The following is a 22,912-nucleotide window of genomic DNA, read 5'->3' as shown; positions in this document are numbered from 1 at the left end:
GAGTGCCCAGGGGTTCTCAGTACGCTTGACGGGCTTGTTTGCCCTTTGTGACTTCCTTGTGAGGAACGTTAGCTGAACGGAAATGACTCGATTCAAAACCGCGTACACTGCGTCGCGAAGTGGTTAGCGGTGTGCTTAGCCCGCAGGGTCTGCCGACCCCGCCAGCAGAACCGGCCCGCCCCGGAGGACCATGTCCCCACAGCTCGGAGGAGCAGCCACCCGCAGGCCCGGGGTCCCCTCTGCCAGCGCCGGGCAGGAGTCTGGCCAAGGCCGGAGGGGGCTGCGGCTCAGACCTGCCTGGGGTCCCCTGGTCGTCCTCCCTAAACACGCTCCGTAAACGATCACCACGTTCTCCCGTGGCTGCTCCGAAGCCCAAGGCTAATTTCCATTGGATTTTTAGCAGGGACTCGAAAGGGTTCTAATGAAACTATCAGGAAGAATGAAGCACTTGGCCGCTGTGAGCCTAAGCGGGTCCCTCACATTCTTCGGCTCCTGCATTTTGCCTGGAACGGAAGGAGCTTGGAATGATAAATCCTACGTCCTTGTTATAGTAACAGCACAGGACCCGCGGGAATTCACGATGTTTTCCCCAAATTAGAGCTCTGAGGCCTCCGGCATTTCTTCTTGCTCTTCACAGACAGACCTCTCGTCCACGGGAGAGCGGGAGGTTTGACCAGCAGGAGGGACAGTGAGTCCTGCGAGGCCCAGACACCCCGTGAGGGAACGGGAGGGACGGGAAGCGGAAGAGAAGTCGCCTGCAGGCTCCAGGGAGACAGCGCGGCGGGAGGCGGGCCGGCCGCGAGGGCTCGTCCGCTGTCTTCCCAAAGCAGCAACGATGGGTGGAGGGTGCGTTTGTCTGAGAAATAACTTTTAGAGGAAAACCATGAAATATAGATCGATAGAGATACAGTCGTGGACCTTTCCCCAGCATCACTTGGCAAGGCGGCCATGGCACCCTGAGCGATTAGCTGTTCAGCTCACGACTGTCTCCTTTGAGCCTCAGCGACGAGGCTGAGGGAATCCTGCCAATGTCTGCGTCACACGGTACACGGCGAGGATTCGCTTGAGCATGACAGCTCTGTGTTTGCCTTGAAGTCACAAGCACGTCCTACGCTGACGACGTGGGACGTTAGCTTATCACCCCAGAGAAAGAAAGAACCAGTCGACAAACCAAACTTTTTCTGTGGAATCCCAAAGTCAGACATTCAGAGGGCTTCAGCTGCTTTCAGTTGCAACCGACCACTGGGCGTCTGACCCGGAAACGGAAGCGAAGCCCAATAACCCAGGAGGCCCGAGTGTGGACCCGGGGGTTGGGGCGGAGGGGGCAGGAGGAAGGCGGACGGTCGGGACTGCCTGTCCCGAGCCCCCACCGGAGTTTAGGCTGAGCGGTCAGACCCCACTTCGCCTGTTTTCTGAAACGGCAGACGGAGCTATGGCCGGGGAAGACAGAGCACAAAGGGCTGGCATTTCGTTCTCTCATGAAAGCCTAGAACAGTCGGTCCTTCCTATTGAGACAGGACTCTCATCTGGGTAAGAATGTGGAGAGACTCCTAACAAGACACGCTGGACGCTCTCTGAGAAGGGTCGCTGTGCTAGGCAGTGTGGCTCGAAAACGCCGGACGCCTGCGTGCCACTCAGCTCCGAACTGTCGCACAAAGAGCCTTTCCCGTTTTGACCATTTCTTTCTGTTTTTTTAAATCACAGACCTTATCCCTGATTAAGCGGTCTGATTATATGGATCGAATACATTTTTAAGGGTCAGTGCTAAAGACCAGAGTTGGTCCTGGATGCTTCCTGCTCCCATCCCGCACGCTGTCCTCCAAGCTCCAGCGACAGGCTCGCAGACATGTTTGCGTTCATTTATTTTTCTCCATAGCTTCTGCCAATGCGTCCCGACCACCTGGATCCGTGAACTAGCCCCCTCCCCTACCCTCCTGGTTCCGCCTTCCGAGCCCTCCACCCCACCTCCGAGATAGCCCTGGTATCGTCTTTTCCAAGGGCTGCATGAGTTTTCGAAGCTCTCCTTAAACCGGGGGCTGACTAGCCTGCGTTGAGGACACAGGCCCAAAGCCTCAGGTCTGTCAACGGCGTGATGGGAGGCGCGCTCGCTCCCCACCACGCCAGGGTCCCTCACCTCGCCCCTCTCTCGGGTGCTCTGACTTCCGCCTCGCTGGCCACCCTGATGTCCTTGTGCGCCCTCTGCCCCTCCCGACACAGGCCCACGCACCGGCCTCTCCAGGGACTGGTTCTCGCTCTGTCTCTAATCGCTGGGGGCTCACGTCCTCCAGCAGGAAGCAGATGTGCCACCAGCTCCCCCACGGGGGGCTGCTGCTTACACACCTGCTTCCCCGCCAGGGAAGAGCTGCTCGAACAGCTCTTAGCTCGGCATTCTCTGCGTGAAGCCGAATGCTGACACCTCACAACTGTATTATGAATGAGTAAAACAGCTCATTTAATATGAACAAAAAGAATCAGTAATAAAAACAAATGTATACTTTTGATACATTTGAAAATAGGTATGATTTTCATGAAAAATATTTTCAGAGGGAAGATTCTATAGCAAACAAACATCAACATTCCCTTACTTTTTTTGTCTTGCTCATTGCCTTCAGGATGGAGAGATTCAGGTCTTCAAGTGCTGCTAGTACATTTTCATACTCGCCCAAGTGCTGAGAAAAATATTCTGAAAAGTAAAAATATTTTAAAAATTCATGTTTACATTAGGTAATCACAAAATAAAAGAATCAACTAATTATTTATGCCATGAATGAGTAAAACAAGTAAGATGTCAGCAATAAATGAACACTGGAAGGTTTCCAGGTGAGACTAAAGTGTCAATACATTCATTTCATTTACAAAAATCCAGATGGTTACCATTATTCTTGAAGATATATTCTTTCCTCCAAAAACACGAAAATGTGAATCTGGACCTATGAACGAGCCCAACCTAAGAGGAATTTCTATGAATTCATATACCGAAAAGACTTAGCACTTTGGCACTAGAGAATCAGTAGCCAGCGCAGTTCCCGTGACATCATTTTCGGATGAGCCGCAGCTTATTATTATTGTCCCTCTTAGCGTCATAGTAGTTATGGGATTAAACTGCATGGTGAGTATAACCACACATGAGCTGCTTGAAATCACTGCAATAAATTTCAGCACGTTTGAGGGAAACTTTTTTGATTAATTATTTAGCACTCTAGGTAGAATTACTTGTTGACACCGATATTAATAACAAATGGAAAATACCGCTGACATTTATTAGTAAATATGCAGACTTCCGAGAAGAAAACAGAGGGGAGCAATAAATCAAGCAGGAGACCGCAGAGCAGGAGACCACAGGGGCCCCTTCGCCACCTGTGCGCGCTGCGAAGTGCTCACGGCTCACTCTCCTGGGCCCACCGCGTGAAGCGCGTGTCCCCGTTCAGCCTGTGCCCAGGCCCAGACGTTCTCACGCTCCGCCTCCCTCATCCACCGCCAGCTCACACACCTTCCTACGTGTCCGCCTGACTCCTAGGAGAAGAACAAGCTGCAAACTACCACTCTGTGGGGCGCCATCTGCGGGGCGCTGTGTCCGACCACGGCCTCCGAGTGCAGCTCTGCACACTGTCGCCGGACTGCTCCACGGGCTGGACGTGCCCCCTTCGGCGCTTAGCTCTGACTGTCTCATACACCTCACTTTCTCTTTTTATTTCTGAAGCTCGCAGGTGTGTGGGGTATATATATATGCACTTAAATTTGGTTATTTCTTCCTGTTAATCTTTCTCATGTAGATTTGACTGTTAGATCAGCTGAAAAAATCTAGGGGGGTAGAGGAAAGTTTGTTCCTCCCACATGAGACCAAACTTGGACAAAGATGTCACCCTACACATTTATCTTAAAGCAGAAAACTTAAAATCTTTGTTTTCAGAGAAATTTGGCTGTTTCGAATTATCTCACAATTCTCCGTATTTTTTCATAACAAAGAATAAACCTCAAAAATATTTCCCTTTCCACATTTCTAGACTTTGACTTTTGTTTCCACAAAGATAAAGAAAATAAAGAGACTACTAAGTTAGGAATTTGTAAAGATTTCTCTCCCCATGAATCCCTTGTTCTGCAAGTGGCATTTAAAACTCCAGGATGGTCCAGGCAGGTGTGAGACAAGGTTGTTTTCACATGTGGAGGGGTCCGCTTTGCAAAACAGTAACAAAGGCTCTGCACATGTCGTGAAGAGCTGAACAATGCTGCGCTCAAACACCAATTTAGAAAAACATTCAAGAGAATTTGCTCTTGTGAAACTACACCATCTTCAGTGAGAATTCTTCTCCTGTTAACAAATTAACGAGGTCCAACTCTTTCCACAGTGAAATACATGCTGGGGCAAAACTTACTGATAAAGAAATCCCTTGAGTTCGCGATGATCTGTTATTTTATTCCAGGACTCCTGATCTGTGACGCTGTTCCGCGGTATGCGGAAACAGACGACAGCGTTCTTTTTCATTCTAAAGCAAGTAATGGGTTTGATCGGTTTTAAAGAAACTTACCACATAGTTCTTCTGTGTCGAGATTGCTGAAAAGGTGGAAAAAAAACAAAGTATTACTTTGGTAACATTTTAAAAGTTTTTAGATGGCTAAACACAGTTACCCACCCCAATCCCGGCCGTAAGCACTGACATGATTATGTCAGAGCCGTCTTCGCAGAGACCACCCTGGGTCTGTGTCCCCAGCACCAGGTGGGGGCTTGGTGAGCCGGCCACAGCACAGCCTCTGGGGACGAGTGCCGAGTTCCAATCCTGGCTCCACCAGTCACGTCTGTGAGCCAGGTCGTGTCTATGTTTTGGGGCCTCAGGGAGATGAGGATAGTTTCTCTTTCACAGAAATGCCACGGGATTTAAATGAGTTAATACATACACAGCAGATCAAAGAGTAAGTGACACAAAGTAAGCATTTAGTAAACGTTAGTTATTGCGACTCCCGCCTTGGTAGAACTGCTAAATTCAGCCTTTGAGGTAAGTCTGATGACATTTCAAATGATTTCTAATACGTAATAAAGAGTTGCAAGGCTCAATGTTTGCGTGTATGCAGCAGACACCCACTACCCTATGAAGACAAATGTGATACATCCGGATGAGATGTCAGCAGACATGGCACATCCTTATCGGAGGAATAAGTCCTGATGGAGGCCATGGCGTGGTGCAGGAACGTGAGGGCGGTCCTACGTCACGTGACGCGTCAGTAGGCCTGACAGGTGACACTGAATTATTCTTTCCTCTGATACCTTTGTCATATTAAATTAATTCTAGACATAGTCCAATCTAGTCCCTCTAGTGAGTCTGAGTACAAAATCAAATAATTTTATTACAAAAATGGAAATTATAACTATACCCAATGAGCAACTGAGGCTGTTTTAATAATTTTATTAAAAATTAATAATACTGGAAAATTTTAAAATAAAATCTTGTTTTAAAAAATGTTTTGCCATAAAAATAACAGCTCTGAGAAAAAATCTAAATTATTCTATTATTTTAAACTATAGGTTAATTCTACTGTGGACAGTTTGGCATACAGAAAGCACTCAATAAATAACTGTAGAATAAACAAATAAGTAGAAAATAGCATAAACTGAAAATAACACTCGATTATGTGACTGATGTGTTCTCACTATTGAAGGCAGTTAAAGCTAAATTTTGTTTTAAATCTTTTGCTGTAAAAGACTGAAGACCAGTCACAGCTAGTCTCATAACAAGAAGAACACTCTAAAACACTGATTGAGGCTTCCAGAACTACCACAGCTTCTAGAGATCAAGCAAAGTTCACAGATTACATCTACTATGACATAATTACTGCGATTTCCATTGAAATGATGACAATGAAATGTATTCTTTTCTGGCTTTTAGAGATATCAAGAGCAAGTTTAAGCACACAGTAAAATGATTGCTCCTGGAATTTCAGTGTTAACCCGAAAGCTCTTTTGTCCTACTAAGCTTAGAAAAGCATTAGACACCAGAGGCCATACATGGCCATCCACATTGACAACACGCATGCCAGCAGCAGCCGTGACGATGCAGGCTGTGAAGCCCCTGGAATCATTCCAGTTCTGAAAGGTTGTCTTACATAAGACATATCAAAATCAAACGCCATCCTGGCTATGCTCAGTGCTACATTGAGCTGGCATGCAGATAATTAGGTATCATTTTGTGGTAATTAAGGATATGCCACTTTTCGTTCACTGAGCCCAGCTTGATCGCTGCTTCACAGAATGTAGGATGCACCAGGTGGCACTTCATTCTGTGAGCCTCTGTGGTCTCAGCAATTCAAAGGGAGACGTAAGCGTTACTTTGCTGCTTTCAACAATCACCCAGGGAAAATCTACTTTAAAGATTAAGAACAGAGACAACACTCAAGAAAAAATATCCTGCTGTTTGGAGCAAAAACCATCGCTCATTTTGAAAAAGTCTGTCTACAACTTTTACCAGAATAGTTGTCTTCGATTTTTCATAAAGACAAAAATATATATATATCTCCCAAGAAAATAAAAAAAAAAATCAAGTGAAAGTAGTTATACTTCAAATATTTTCTTAGTGCTAAATATGACTTGAAAATTGCATAGTTGTCACTTAAATAGATACCACTGTACCTTCTGGTTTCAAAACAAATTTTTTTCAATTAATGTTATTTATTAATTGTCTATTTGCACAAAACGCTGTAATCAATGGGAGAGAAATCAGTGCCTGCTTTCAAGAAGCATTATTTATTTATTTTTTTGGAAGAACAAAGATAAACACCTGCAAAAATGAAAATGTGCCCATGAAGCAGCATGTCGATAAGTTCCATTAATGATAGTCAAAATAAATGATCAGTGCCAGAATCTTGCGTGGTGTGTGTTTTGGAAACATGATTCAGTGTCCCCGTCTGCTTCTACCCCACGACACTTGCCATGACAGCTCTACTTCTGGGCTACTACGTCTTGGAGAAGCAATGACAAGACAGGCCACAGACGGGACGGGGCTGCGACTGTTAGCTTTATGTGCCACCCTGGCTGGTTCACAGCGCCCAGATATGTTGTCAAACATTATTCCGGATGTTTCGGTGACAGTGTTTTTGGATGGAGTTAATATTTAATTGGTGATGTGTGAATAAAACACATTGCCCTTCCTAATGTGGTGGGCCTCACCCTATCAGTTGAAGCCCAAACAGAAAAAAACTGAACTTCCGCAAGCGACTGGGACTTCTCTAGCAGATGGCCTTTGCAGTTGAACTGCACCCCTGGGTCCCCAGCCGGTCAGCCCACCCTGCAGCTGCTGGACGCCCTGCCCTCCAGAACTGCACGAGCCAGCTCCTTAGCAGAATCCCTTCCACGTAAAGACACATGCTGTTGGTTCTGCTTCCCCAGGGAACTCTAACGTGAGGCCAGATTCTTGATTTTTGAAACTCAGGCGCCTGGACCCAGGTAAGAGAAAAGCCTTAGAAAACTACAACTCAGTAAGGGCTAAGCCTCCCAGCGGCCAGCTGCGGAGACGCCCTGGAGGAAAGGAGGGAAACACAGGGGCGGTGAAGAAAGCCTGGGGCCAGATGTCGGCTTTCGCGGGGAGGCTGTCTGCCCTGCGCTGCCCCCCACTCCAGGCCCGTGCGTGGAGGGGCAGAGGGGTGGGGTGCGGCGGAACTGACAAGCGGAGGCTCGGTGACGATGTCCAGGCAGAGACGCTGACCTCGGGCACCGTGATGGACGCACAGACACGCGCTCGCTGGGCGCGGCAGGAGGGCCGAGGCAGCGTCACGGGCAGCGTCACCCCGCAGAGACTGGTCTGGGAACACTCAGGGCGCCCTACGTGGCACAGGGAGCCGGTGGACAGGAAGAGGGAGACGCAGGGGCCTGCCGGGACTAATGACCGCAACCGGGCGAAACGGAAGACGGCAGCGCAGATGCGCCACGGAGCGCGGACCCGGAGGACGGACGCCCTCCTTTCTAGAGGGTTCTGCACGCAGTCTGGCCGGAGACTGACCCGCAGCCCGGAGTGGAGCAAAGTGACCCCGAGCTGACGGAGGTAGAGTTCCCACGGCTCAGCAGAACGGACGCTCAACACGGAAATTCAGTTGGTTTGCACTAAAAACGGTGACCGCTCCCGTTGGCATCCGCCCGAGCTCCGTGGTCTGCCCGCGCTCGGAGCGAGGCAGCGGGCGGCGCAGAGCAGAGCCGGCTCCGGGGACCGCGCTGCTGGGCATTCGCTTATCTCCTCTGAACTCAGGTTTCTCAAACGTAAAACAAGGGCGTTAGATCAGAAACGCTCTGCAGAAGCGAGGTTTCTCCTTTCCTTGACATAGATTGTCAGTGACCTAAAATGTAAAAGGAAACACCCAGCTTGGAAAACAGTACTTCTGTCCAAAAATTATGTTAAATTTTGTATTTGCATATTTTCTAGCCCACCGCCAGTGCTTGATAAACACTTGTGTAGGTGAAATGTCATGAACCGGCCAGGAAAACGAAATACACATAGAAATGCCAGAATGCAATTAGAATGAAGAGCAAAACAAAACTCAAAGGCTTGAGAGCTCTTACCACCCGTTCTAACTTGAGTGAGACCAGGATAGACATGGTCTTTGCCCACCAAGCGTGGAGGCAGATCAGGGCGAGGGAGAGGCAGACCAGGCCGAGAAGGAGATTCAGGGACAGAAGACACAATTCCGTTATTTCTACTGACATTTTTGAAATAATGGGCAAATGGCAGTTCTCTCTATTTGATTCTTGATGAGTCCACAAGAGGAGCCTGGATCAATTACCTTTTCCAGTAATGGCATTCGATTTCCTCGGCCTATACTATTTCGTGAAATGATTGACCTTTGGCCAATCATGACATTTTGAGACAGGCGACCTCCATCAACACATGACCCAGAAGTTTCTCATGTTTCGAGACTATTTTTAAAACAGTCAGTCTCCTACTAATAGCTTTCAGACAATATGATTTTTATTAGGAGGTAAGTTGTTCAGACAGTGGCGTATTGAATCGCATTTTATCACCAAGAACGAGCTACTGTAAAGGTCCTGGGTAGGACAGGCCGAGGGGCAGAGCGCCAACGGACAAGACTGGCTTCCCACGGTCCCTGGTCACGGTCAGTAGGCGCCCCTGGCCCACTTCCACAGAATAACTGGCAACAGCTTTTTGTCCATCAATATGCCGACTTCCCATAACTATGAAGTAATATTCACCTTCATACATAATGCATGGCACAGGGTCTCCACTGTAAATTACTAATAATTACTTGTTGAAGAAATAAACGAATAAGTAGGTAACAAGTGACTAACTTCTTGGAGGCTGCAGTCTCAGCTGGAATAATAATCGGCGGGTTTGACATTCTGAATTTTTACTTGAAAACTATTCACAATCCAAAAAAATAAAGAAAAAGAAAAAATAGAAACTTGGTGCCAGCCTCATTTCCACATCTATTACGTTCAAGCTGACGGCGGTGAGGGTGGGTTAGGGTCGGGGAAATATTCAAGCAAATGATCGAAACCCTATGGCAGATTCCTAATTGTTCTGAATCACTGTTTCGAATCTAAAAGCAATTAAAAATTGATGCCCGGAGAAACTTAAAAGTAAAGTTGAACCACTGCACCCACCGGCGAGTGAGCCGGGGCAGCAGCGCATGGTCTGCGTGCACCGACCGGCCAGCTTTCCTCCTGAACGGTTTCCTTCACTGCCAAAGCCTCTTGCTATTTCGTCTGTCTTTTTTCTAAGAAACCTTTTATGATCAGAAAAGAGAATATAATACTTTATGCAGAAGTTTCTTTTTAAGCATTAGAGAGTTTCTACATAAAAATGCAGAACCATGAAATATATTGGGACAGAACAAACTTCTTAATTTGAAAATGTTTTGAGCCTGTTAAAAGAAGGAAGTCATCCACATTTACATCTCAACATTACATTTCATAGCTTTTACTTCACGGGAATAGATAACTATTTTAAAAGGGGAAAAAAGCCTTTGAAATAACCTTTGTCTTGTTGAGAGTCCAAAGCCAGATTTATCGTTTACTCTGTCCCCAATGAAAAGAGTCAGTTCCCTTTTTTATTGACAGGACTGCTCAGTGGCTTCGCCCTTTCTGTGGTCTGCCGGGTCCCCTCTAAGTCACCCCCGCAGTGCACCTCTGCCTTCCATGCATCCAATCGCTGTACCCCCTTCCCGCAGCCGTCAATCAACTCCCCGAGTACTGCTGACCACGCTCCGCCCCCGCGACCCCGAGGGGCAGCAGGGAACCACGCCCTTGCCTCAGGGGGGTTCGCAGTTTAGATCTGGAGACGAGAGGAACGTGCTGATGAAACATCGAGCAAAAAGCAAGGGGTGATTTTATGGAATTATGTGATGCCTTATGAAAGCATAAACTATAATTACAAAAATCTGAAGACGACAATCAAGAGAGCAGGAAAAGTTGGTGGATGTCTCCTCCTCCTCCTCCTCCTTCTCCTCCTCCTCCTCCTCATTTTGTAGCTGGTGTTTAAACGCTGTGAAATGCGTTTTTACATTGGCTCCAGTTTACGGTCAGTGAAACTGAGGTTCAGTGCAGAGCGGTGACCCCGCAGCCCTCCCCGCTGGACCACGGAGGGACGTCAGCCCAGCCTGGGCCAGCTCTCTCCACGGCACCGCACTGCTTCGCAGGGAGCTGGATGGACCCGGGTGCCCCGGAGGCTTCAGCTGGTGGAGGCAGGGGCGGGGCGGGGCGGGCAGCGCACAGACAGACGGACTGATGGACAGAGGCGGGGGTAGGAGCCGGCACCTGCGCACTGAGCTGGGACATGCACGGCACGGGCAGGCCCTGGGGACCGATGGAAAGCCGGGACCGATGGAAAGCCAGGACCTCTGCCCTCACCTCTGCCTCTGTGGGGTTTGGACCAGGGGAGGTGAACACGGATGGAGTCAGCCCCGAACAAACACGGAACTGCGGCTGGCGCGAGGGCTGCAGAGAGCGAAGCACGCGGCAGCCGGACGCCGAGCGAGAGGCGCAGCCTCACCGCGAAGGTCAGGCCCGGCTTCCGGCAGACACGGAAAAGGGGACAGGGGACCGCGCTCCGGCAGGTGGTAACGGTGGCTACAGGGAATGGGATGGGTGGACAGCAAGCGGGGAGAAGAAAGAAAGAAGAAAGTTCTCTGTGATTGAAACAGTGCGCACACTCGAAGTGTAGCAACCAAATGCGACTGGTAGTTACCACGAGGAGGCGGCATTGCGGGCATTCTTACGCTTTTTAAGAAATGATTTCTATGGTTTGAAATCTTTTTTACAATAAGCACGAGTTACTTTTATTGTAGGGGAAGTATTTTCCTCAAGAGATTGCTTTCAAAAAAGAGATCCATTTCAAAAGTAAGCAATGACTTACAGATTGTTTTTAATCTACGTTTAGCTCAAGAATTCTGAAATCTTGAGGCATCATAGAGAAACACAACTGTAACTGTTCCACCCGCTGACCGTTCCTGAGAATCACGTAGCTGCAAAGAGAAGAAGCTTGTACATAGGTAGCGGTGACAACAAAGAGAATGAGACGGGTCCCTGGGATAAATAAGCCCGGGGGGAAGGGACAGAAGTGGCTGGCGCGTTGGACATGGGAGATGGGGGATGGGAAAGAGGGATCAGTCCCGGGGTGGGAACGCGTATTTTAAAAAGACTGGGGTTAAAATTTCATGGAGCGGATTTCACCCCGCTGGCGGATAATGGAGAGACAGAAAAGGAGCACTGCATTTACGTGAATAAATAATTCACCCAGCTTTCTCAGCAGACAGTTTTAATTTTGAGTCCTAATCGATCGTGAGTCACCATGTGCATCACAGCCGATGGAAAGAGAGTGCTCAGTTAAGATCAAAAGAGAATTCGAGTTCTTTACTGAAGGGAAGAGATGACAGTCAGAAAATAGTTCTCTAGATAAGATTAGAAACAGAAAAAGATCTGAAAAAGTTTGAGAGCGAACTTTGATCCGCGCCTTTGATCCGAGCGGTGGGAGGAAGGGCTCCGTGAGAGCCCCGAAGAACAGAGGACACGTGGCAATCGCAAGGTGACGGGACGGGGCGGTGAGGGCCCGAGTCCACTCGCGGAGGCCCAACTCCAGGTAGAAAGGCAGGCGGGAGGGAGGAGAATGTGCAGGAATGGAAGTAACGTCCACAGAGAAGAAGAAGAACATTCTACATTGTAGCAACGCCCACGCCGTAAAATCCTACATAATAGATACAAAAAAGAGCGATAAAGGCAGCGGTGAAAGCAACGACCTCTCCAGCGCACCTCCAGATCCGGTCTGCCAGAGCGAGCCGCCACCTTCCGTCAAGGATGATATGCCTGAAGCGATTTTCTAAGAAGCCTTGGAATATTGTGATTTCTGATATTACACGATAAATAGCTAAAAATCCAAAAACTGACTGAGGTGGCCTGGCGAGGAAAGAGCGAGCTTCGTCTCGGGTGGCCTGGGGTCCGAGGCCCTGACACGCGTCGTTTGTGCGACCTTGGGCAAGTTACTGAACTTTCTGTATCAGCCTCCTTAACTGCAGGCTAGTAAAATACTTTTAATTTGTGTGTGTGTGTGTGTGTGTGTGTGTGTGAAGATTAAATTAGATAATGTAAGTAAGTGCCTGGCACACAGTAATTCAACAAATGAATTTCCTTATTCAATTAAAAATTAAACATTTGCTTTAGAAATTAAATATTCTTTTTAGGAATTATATATGAACTCCCTTTATAAAATATTTGGCCTGCCTACCTCTTTGTCAGAGAAAATTGGAACCAAATATTTTTTTTCAGAAATTATAACTAAAGAGAAATCATTTCCATGTCACTGGAAAGAAAATCCCCTTAAAATTCTTTCCAAGTCCCTAAACGAATGGCAATCTTAATTATAAAGCAAGTTTTGTTTGTTCCTCCTCTTGCTTCCTGCAGGACAGTGCTCAGCCCCACCGCACACGGCATCCCCAGCATCCCCGCCGGGGGAAGGGGCGCCAAGGAAATGCCTCCCCAACGGGGAAGTTAACGTAGCTCTCAGGAAATGGCCGCGTTTTCTCTCTGCATCTTGACGAGCTAGAGATGCCTGAAGAAAGTAAATGGGCTTCAGAAATTACGAAGTGAAAGCTACATCTAAAAAATGAGTGAATGATAAGGAAATTTGGTAGCCACAGGTTAGTTCTAATGGCTAAATAGAATCGATAACTGAAGGCCTGGCTATGATTAGAATGAGTCTGATGAGACTAAGACTTCTGTTCTCTGTCATCAAAAATGTGTCAAAAGAGCATCTGTGCAGGGTGTGCCCCAACGGCATTTCTCTTGGCCATGCACACAGTCTGACTTTCAAATTCTTGATAAATGCGAATAACGCAGCATGTGAGAACCACCTAGAGTGTCGATCATCGAGCAGGGCCTGCTCTCTCAGCCAGCCTAAGTCGGCAGTCCCTGAGGACACACAGACCTGGCAGGACCACAGGAGCAAAGAGGTGGTGCGACAGGCGCGATCCTAATCGTTCGAATATAGAGAACAGGGACGCGGCGGACAGCTGATCTGACAGACAGTCAGGACGAGTGCGCGGAGGGCGCCAGGACGCTGGACAGCTCCATGGAACCGGCCTCCCAGGAAGACCAGGCTTTCTGGCGTCAGCCTCCCTACGGCCGAGCTGCGGGGCTCCTGACTGACCGCACACTGGGGGGAAGCTGGACGTCCAGCCCCAGCAAGCCGCTGGCCTCCCCGCGGAGGCGGGTCATCTTCCCCTGAACTCGAGCTGGTGAGGCAAGTCCTTGAGGCTGCGAGGCGGTTACCGACGCGCCCAGGACTCGGGCTCCGCGTGCCCGGCCGCTGTTCCCGCGCCCTGACACACACCCAGGCCTGCTGCTCGGCGATTTGCAAGCTGGCCCCACGCTGTGGCCGCTGGGGAGCGGACCGAGCGTCCGGCAGGCTGTCTGCCAACACCACTTCTGACGACAACGCCATAACCATCTCAGGGGGCTCTGACATCCCGAGAAGTCAAGAACCTCACAAACGGGCCGTTTTTCAACTACTCATCGGCTCGAGTGAAGTGGATTTAATCTTTTGACTTTTCCTGCTTGTTCGAGGGACGTCCGCCCCGCTGCAGCCCAGAGCACGTCCCCGGCGAGCGGCCCGCGGCCCGGGGCCACCCACGCCCCGCAGCGGGACAGGGGCGCGCACAGGCGCGGCGGAGCTGGCGCTTCCACTGCCCGTCACGCTGTCGCAATGCGCTTGGCTCACGCGCCCGCATGGAGCAGCGCAGCGCTGCTGCCTTCACCCTGCAGCCCTCGGCACGTCCCGTGACCACGCACAGGAGGAGCACAAACAGAGGCCCCTGAGTCTGTGCTGATGCGAGCGACACCGACGCGCGCGCGGCAGAGGAGCCAGGGCGCTTGGCGGCGCAGGACACGAAGCGCGGCCCGAGGGCGGCTTCCGAACAAAGCAAACGGACAGGGACCCTAAGAAAACAGGGACAGCTCTGCTCCCTTCTGAATGACGGAATGACAACGATCTCTCCTCCACGTGCGTGCTTCACGCGCCACCTCAGGACGCACCTGCAGAAGACCACGCGCGCCATTCAGCGCTCAGGGTGTGGGAGCCGGGCGGTCGTCACCGACGGTGGTCAGGGCCAGGCCCCGGAGCGCCGCCGGGCGTCCCCTGCGCCCCCCGTGCCCTCGGGCCCCCCTCCCCCTCGCTGCCCCCCTCCCCGCGCCCCCCAGCGCGCGTGCTCTGTTCCCCGCCCCTCCCCCTGCACCCAGGGGTGACGCGCCCTTACTTGGTGTTGTGGGTGTCGATGGCGTGGAACAGCTCGTGCAGGTCCTCTCCACTCAGAACGCCGTCTGCGAAGTACGCCTTGAATTCTTCAAAGGACAATTTTCCATCGTCTGAAATGGTAAGAGCCAACAGAAGCCACTCATTTTAACTTGAGTATGGTTTTATCTTTAATTTTTCGAACTTTGCTCAAATGTTCGTGCAGCTTTATCTGTGTGTGCGGACACACATATTCAAAAAGAAAGAACAATTCAAGGTGCTAAAAAGAAAAATAATTTAATGTCTTTATAGTACAGAAATTGCAGATGTGTTCACTATTCACCCTCATGAAATATGTCTACACAGTTTTGGGTATTTTTTGGTTCATTTATTCATATGGCAAGAAGCATTTAACATTTAACAAGCAATGTAACTGGCCAGACCAAGAGAATATCCACACCACCAATTAAAAACAAAAACAAAAAACCCAAGGCAGAGTCGATTATGCGGATGGTTCGCTCACAGACAGGACCTAGCGGGCTGCAGAATAAACATGTTTAATAACTGCATATGGATGACCAGACGCTAACGCGCGGCTATCAGAACTACAATTACCGTCCACCAAATTGTGTTCACCCCTTTACTCTTTAAACAAATGGGCACTTCCTGAGCCAAGCGCGCATGCCCCTGCTGTGGGACACAGACGTGGGACACAGCAGGAGTCTAATCAAGCCGTGAGGCGCACAGAAGTCAGCGTCAGCACCTCGAGCAGCAGGACAGAGCGAGTGTGACAGGAGACATGCGTCAACGCACAGGACTTCAGGAGATAAAAGCTCCTTTCCGCTCGGGGCACAAGGCACTTACTAACTTCTGCGTCTGATCTTGAACAACAGGGAAATCTGGATAAGCAGAAAGGGGGAGCCACATCAATAACAGGTGAACGTGAAAGCTCTGGACAAGACGTAGCAGCGAATCTAGGGGCGGGGGCAGCCCTGGAGGGAGATGAGGCCCCCCCTCTCTGTGCGAGGAGATACACCCCGATCTCGAGGCCCACAACAAAGCCCCAGCACTGCAGCCAGCGCCCTGCCGGCCACAACAGCTGCATGCTCACACAGAGCAGAGTCGAACCCACACCCGCAGTCAGCTGATCTTGGACTCGGAAGCAAAGGCCGTTATAGAGCAGGACAGCTGAATGTCCACACGCAAAAAAGATGAGCCCAGACGTGGGCCTTGCACCTCGAAGATAATAAAAATGGGCTCAAAACGGACCACGGACCGAAACGTAAAATGTAAAATAAGAGAACAAATAAGTTACCTTGGGTTGGGTGATGAGTTTTCAGATACAAAACCAAAAGTACGATCCATGAAAAAAGAAATGCTAAGTTGGACTTTTTTAAGATTTAAATATTTTGCTCTGGGAAAAAAAAATTACTCTTGAGAGAATGAAAGACAAATCACAGACTGAGAGAAAATATTTGCAAAACATATGTCTGAATAAAAACATGTATCCATAGCATACACAGAACTCTTAAAACAATGAAAAGCAAAAATCCAATTAAAATGTGGGCAAAAGTCCGAACAGGCACTACACCAAAGACACACAGATGGTGATTAAGCATTTGAAATATTTTCAATATTATTTGTCATAAGGAATTAATACTTTAAATAGCAATGAGATGCTACTACATACCCATTAGAGAGGCTAAAATCTCCCCTCCCCTGAAAAGCCCAGCAAAGCCCCGAACCGCCTCGATTCCCGGCGAGCATGTGGGAAAACAGGCACGTCCATGCCTGCCTGTGGGAAAGCCAAAGAGTTCAGCCCCTTTGGAAGACCTTCTGGCATTTTCTTAGGCAGCAGTCATGCTCCTAGGTATTTACCCAACCAGCTGAAAACTTACATCCCTATAAAAACCTGCTTGTGAATGTTTACAACAGCTTTATCCACAATTACCAAAAACTAGAAGTAACCAAATGGCCCTCAATCAGCGCACAGATGAAATAATTTTGGTTCATCCCCACAAGGAATGTTATTCAGTGATTTTAAAAAATGAGCTACCGAGCCTCAAGGAGACATGGATGAATCTCACATGTCTACCCGGAAGAAGCCAGTCTGGAAAAGCGACACAGTGCACGATTCCAGTTTTATGGCATTCCGGGAAAGGCAAATTCATAAAGGCAGTAAGAAGATCCGCAGCTGCCGGGGGCCGGGGTGAGGATGGAGGACAGGGACGGGGGTGCCTCACAGCAGGGAAACTGTTTCGTAGACACGGCAGGATGAATATGTGACATTATGCTTTATTCAAGAGCCGTAGAACTTTACAAAACAAAGAGTAAACTTTAATGTATGCAAATTCTTAAAAAATCACTTAGAAGTTTAGGCGATCCCAGGGTGAAATGCAGAATGCGACAAAATAATTTAACTGTATTAGAAATGTACGTTGTGTGTCGACTATAATAGAAAAATAGAAAAATGTTTGGAAATGTATGAAACCACTGAAGAAAGCGAGGGAAACTCTGGGAATGACTGGCATCTGCCAGCCAGGGGCCAACGCAGCGCCCAGAGCTGAGCCGTGCTTGGTGAAGCTGCTTCCCGTGAGCCGCGTGTGCGCAGTGGGATCGCATGGGATGTGAGTGACAGCCGACGGGGTCCAGGGTGCTCGCTGCTGGACCGCGAGGAGGTCACAGTAAGCGAAGGGAGGGGGCCGACCGCTCAGCGTGGTGATGGTCTGGAGTCTGAGCGATCAGTCTGAACTCCTGTTTAGCTTCATAGAGGAACTCGTGGGTGCACTACAGAAGTGTGCACACACGTGGGTCAGCACACACAGGCATCCTTCCTTGCTCGATCAGCTGAGGGAGCTTAGAGCAATGATGAGACCCCGGTAGTACTGAGCACATGGACCACCAGAGACTGGTTTCTGATACCTTCTCCAATAACATGACCAGGGCTCCCTGGAGAATAGGCCGATTCTAGGACGGTGGCAGGAATTATAAAAGATGGGCCTGAAAAATCTTACAGCGCCAGAAAGTAAGGAAGTGCTAAAAATCCCTCACAGTTGTGAGGGTATGTCAAGGGCACACAGGAGTCGAGGGAAAGAGCTCTCAATGGCCAAAGTGGGAACAATTAGAAGCCAAAGAATATAATAAATACCCATGTGTCCACAGTGTTATCATACTGAATGAATGAATGAACGAATGAACGAATGAATATACAAACAAGAGAACAGACGAAATCTCCCGTGCAGAATTCTAAATACTTCATACAGATACTCAGTCTCCTGGGAGGTGAAGCATAATTCTCACTCCTCGGGTGTGGGCTGTCCAAGGGGAACCCCTCCCAGAGAGACCAGTTACGGAAAGAGGAGGAAAGCGTAAGCTTCATGGTGGAGGAACCTGACAAGCCCTACCCCAGCCAGGTGACAAAGGCCAACACCAATCGTCACAAATCGTGTGGACAGCAGACACCTTTGATGTGGTCACTTTACCTCCGTGGTCGCCCTCCCCAAACACACAGCTCCAGTGTAATCGCGAGAAAAGCATCAGAAAAATCCCCATTGAGGGACACTATATAAAACCAGCAACTCCTTAAAACTGCCAAAATCATCAAAAACGAGCCAAGTCTGAGAAACTGCCTCAACCTAGCAGAGCCTGAGATATGATGACTAAATGTGCTGTGTTATCCTGGATGGGGTCCTGGGACAGGAAAAGGACATTAGGCAAGAGTTAAGGAAATCTAGTAAAGTATGAACTTTCGTGAATAATGTCTCAGCATTGGCTCACTAACAACATGTGCCACAGCACCGTAACCTATTAATAGTAAGGGACGCCGGGTGGCAGCTATGTGGGGATTCTCCATACTGGCTTCACGGTTTCTCTGTAAATATAAAACTTCTCTAAAATAAAAGTTTATTTAGAGATATATACAATAGAATGTGAAAATCACATAGAATTGCATAAAAGACTTTAAAACATTAAAAACTGACCATGCTATCAACATGGTAAAATCAAGTGACGTTTATTCATATTCGACCTTGAAATCTAACATTTAACTCAACAGTCACCTTGATAAATTCATTTTCTTAACCCCAGTCTACCCAGGTGCTCATGTTTTCTATAGACTGTTTGGGAGAATGAATGTGCCTCATGTATCATGCTCATACCAGTAACGATACGTTGACCATTGACTCTCAGGCACATGCAGACCCCCGGGGGCTTCGACTCCACCTACCAGCTGGTCTGTGAGTGTGCGTTTCTGTGATGGATCTCTCTTGCGAGGAGCAGGAACAGATCCACAGACCTCTGACGCGACCGTTTCCTGGGTATTTCGATCATAAGAGCCAATAAATGCTAAATTTTACTTAAACTAATCTCAGTTGGGTTTTCGGACAATTAAATTGAAAATTTAACTAAAATTAAACTGAATTGGTCCTGATTAATCTTTTTTTCTCCCCTAGCTATCTGTTTTTACTCATCTTTAGAGATTTAGGTGAGGACAGTAACTCCATGGCTTACCTCGGCCGCTCCAAGACCAACACCCTCTTCCTCCTCTGAGCTCTGATCGGCGGTGTACTTACCATTCCTCTGGCTTAGTGACACCTCCTGTGTTGTTATCATGCGATTTTCTCTATATTTATGACTCATTCACCACTAAAATGCTAAGCTCAGAGGACAGTGTGGTCCAATGTCACCTTTCCCACTCAGGTTCCAAAGAGTTTACAGTTGCTTGGCTGAGTTTTCTCCAGATCTGTGTGCACAACTTTAAGGGGAGGTATTCATCACACAGATACCAACTCGTCCTAGTAACACAGCCTTGTCAAGGCTCAGCTTCCAGTCGGCCTCCCATCGTCAATGAACAAGGGAAGAAGTCACATCTTTAGGGCCTGCGTGAGATTAATGAAGGCAGAAGGGAACACTAGAATGTGAAAATCATACAGAATTGAATCATATTGAATCATATAGAATTCATCACTACAGAGATGAGCCACGGCCAGCGAAGCATCCTGAGCTAGGTACCGGGTTCGAGGGGAATCTGGTTAGAAATCCTGTTCACTCGGCCTGTGTCCTTGAACGAGTTGCCTATGTCTCAGGTTACTCACTGATAAGATCAGGATAGGAGATTATCTTCCTTCTAAGATCATTATGGAGACTGAATGAAATTACTCGCATAGCACCTGACACATAGTAATCCTTTGCCAGGGTTTTTTACTGTTATTACTGTAATGCCATTTTCTTTTGAAGTCTGGACCAATTTTCTCATGGACATATAAGTCTTGGTAGTGTATGGGCTATTACATTTTTAACAATTTAAGTGTGATTTTGAACATTAAGGGAAAAGACAGAAATGTCCTTATTAACAGAGCAACAGATATTCATGAGTAAGTTCTCATAACTAAAAGCGAGCCCAATACTACAAACAAATCAAGCTTTTCTTATGTAAGACACTCTCAACATAAATAGTTTAAGTCTCATTACCGACCTGGTGACCCAAGCCGGAAACTAGGATCTGAACCCCCACACTTAAGAACGTGCCAGCAAATAGCTCCATCCCTCTCACTAGACATTTCCAGTTAATTACCAAGTCCTTGCTGGTTTTGCATCCAAAAACATCAAATTCAGTTTCTTATGTCCATCACCTTTTCCAGTGGTTTATTGACGCCCCCAGCCCTAACCTGGAGGTTTCTGCAGAAGGTTCTGGTGCAGGATGAGGAGGCCTAACTCAGGCGGCAGGCCCGGGCGGAGTGCGGAGATTGTTTCTAAGACGCTTTGACAGAGCGGCCGACAGGGCGTGCCGACGGAGGGACGCGCCGTCTCAGGGAAAGAGAACAGTGTGGAAGCTTCTGAAGCGTGTGGCTGGGGCCACTGCCGACTCGGGTGCTGTTTTCTGTGCTGGGGACGCTGCTGGGCCGGGCGGGCAGACACGACTCAGAGTATCTTGTCTGTGGCTTCACATGAGAGCATGGCAGGTGTTCAACATACACTTTCTACAAACTGAGAAACGGTTCAGGAACTATGCATTTTTTCAAGTTCCGTGCCTTTGGACTTGCTTTTCCCTTTAGCTGCGATTACCTGCCCCCGCCTAATCCGCACTTACTCGGAGGAATCGCAGCGCAGGAGGAGGCCTCCTCAACGGCGGAATCACAAACCTTCCCTAACGGCCCCGTGGCAGTCTCGTCAGGGCTATGAAAAAGCAACCGCGGACCACGCGTTACACCCGTCGTTAGGCGCACAGGGGGCTACGGTCCCTGCCCTCAGAGAGTTCATGGTCTCATGGGCGCGGGGACACACGCACCAAGCATTCAGTACACGAGAGAATGGGCGCTGTGTACCAAGTGCTGCGAAGCCATGGAGGAAGGGCGGGCTGGCGGGCCAGGGCGGCGACACTTGCAGAGAGCGGATGTGTCACGTGCGAGGCCCTCTGTCATTTAATTTAACCAGCGCACAGGCTTTAGGTCCCCCCCAAGTCACACAGCCTGCCTGGGACCGAACCCATCTCCGGATCAGCTCCTGACTCCGAGGCCACTTCTCTGCCACGCCAGATCCACAGGAAGCTTCGCAGGAGGGACACACAGGCCGAAAGCAGAGAGCGAAAGCTGCTCCCCTGAGGATGTGCCCATCCAGACGCAGAGGGTGGGGGCGTGAGTCGGCGTCCCTCAGAGACAATGGCGGCCAGGAGGCTGGGCGGCCGGCGCATGCTCAGGAGTCTGGATCTTGTCCTCTAGGCACCAGGTGACAAACGAAGGGCTTGAACAGAGAAGCGCCGGGATCAGGGACACTCGGCAAGATCACCCCCACACAGGACCTAGGAGGGTGACTTCTCAGCACGTGTTAGAGGGCGCGGTTATTTTCCAGTTCATGTTCTCTCCCCTCCGGAGCTTGAACTTCAGCTGGGCTGCAGATGGGGAGCGTGGCCGCCACGCAGCCGCCCCAGGGCCTAGATGGAGCAGAGGGGCTCACACGGCAAGCCAGGAAGGGGGAGGGCGCGAGCGTGGACCTCAGCAGGCGCTTTAGGTACAAGCCCTGGTTTAGGGCAGACACTTTGCCCACAGCTGTCGGTGCAGAGTCTCCGCCCGAGCCACCCGCTGCCCACGGCAGCGAGGTCACGGCCTCGGCGACTGGAATCTGAGTTTTCTGTTTGTCTCTGTGACAGCTGATATGCCCAGCTATGCAAAGATAAGAATTTTCAGTTTTCTGCTTTGGGCGGAAAGCAACACATTTATGAGGGCGATACTGCTTTTCATTTTAGGAAAAAATCTGTACTACGGAAATAGAAATTTTGTTTTTCCTTATTTTTTTAAAACAATCGTCAGTCAGAACTTGCAGTCACGTAGTCCAACACATGCATGCGTGACGAGCCTTCTCCCAAGAGGGTTGTTTTGGGGCACGAGGGCGTGTGTCTGTGTCTGTCTGTGTGTCTGTGTGCTGTGTCTGTGTATCTGTGTGTCTGTGTGTCTGTGTCCGTGTCCGTGTGTCGGTCCGTGTGTCCTGTGTCTCGTGTCTGTGTCTGTGTGTCTGTGTTCATGTCCATGTGTCGTGTCGATGCGTCCGTGTCTGTGTGTCCGTGTGTCCATGTCCATGTCCATGTCCCGTGTCGGTGTGTGTCTGTGTCCCGTGTGTCAGTCTGTCTGTGTGTCTGTGTGCTGTGTCTGTGTATCTGTGTGTCTGTGTGCTGTGTTATGTGTGTCTGTGTACTTCTGTAATGTGTCCCTGTCCGTAATAGTGTCCGTGTGTATTGTGTCCGATGTCTCTTTGTCTGTGTGTCTGTATGTGTCTGTGTCCATGTCCATGTGTCCGATGCGTCCATGTCTGTGTGTCCGTGTGTCCGTGTCCGTGCCTCCGTGTCTGTGTGTCCTTGTGTCCGTGTGTCCGTGTGTCCGCGTCTGTCTGTGTCATGGATCACTCTCACTGGCCTTTCATTGACTTGCGTGCTGGCAGGCACGTGGAAACAGTCCACCGGTCTGCATCTGCCTGCAAGTAAACCTGAGTCTCAGGCTCCTGCTCCGTAGTAAGTGATCTGATTCTCAGTTTCACTAATTTTCTCCAAATTTGAGAAAATAGTGAGATATTGTGAAACAAAATCGGCCTTAGGCCAACAATCCTGATTTCTAGGGCCCGGCCCTAAATCTTTCCTCCTCATTTGGGGGTGGGACCCCTGGTGAGGAGACCGGAAGGGCCTTGGAGCCCACGGGAGCTAAGATGCTTGA

The 22,912-nt window shown here is 49.1% G+C and overlaps 1 protein-coding gene across 1 annotated transcript in view; it reads right to left on the bottom strand.

Annotated features, from left to right (window-relative positions):
- NECAB1 (N-terminal EF-hand calcium binding protein 1) overlaps positions 1–22,912 on the bottom strand; it is a 68,084-nt gene that overhangs the window by 34,498 nt on the left and 10,674 nt on the right. The window contains exons 3-5 of the mRNA XM_039877054.1: positions 14,740–14,848; positions 4,527–4,552; positions 2,586–2,683 (exon numbers count right to left, since the gene is read on the bottom strand). Coding sequence (XP_039732988.1) covers positions 2,586–2,683; positions 4,527–4,552; positions 14,740–14,848 — 233 coding nt within the window. The remainder of the gene's footprint in view (positions 1–2,585; positions 2,684–4,526; positions 4,553–14,739; positions 14,849–22,912) is intronic.

This window comes from Pteropus medius, unplaced genomic scaffold (genome assembly GCF_902729225.1).
Source record: "Pteropus medius unplaced genomic scaffold, Ma_sr-lr_union100, whole genome shotgun sequence".
NCBI lineage: Eukaryota > Metazoa > Chordata > Mammalia > Chiroptera > Pteropodidae > Pteropus > Pteropus medius.
The sequence above is the reverse complement of the archived record's forward strand: the minus strand, read 5'-3'. Positions and strand labels throughout refer to the sequence as shown.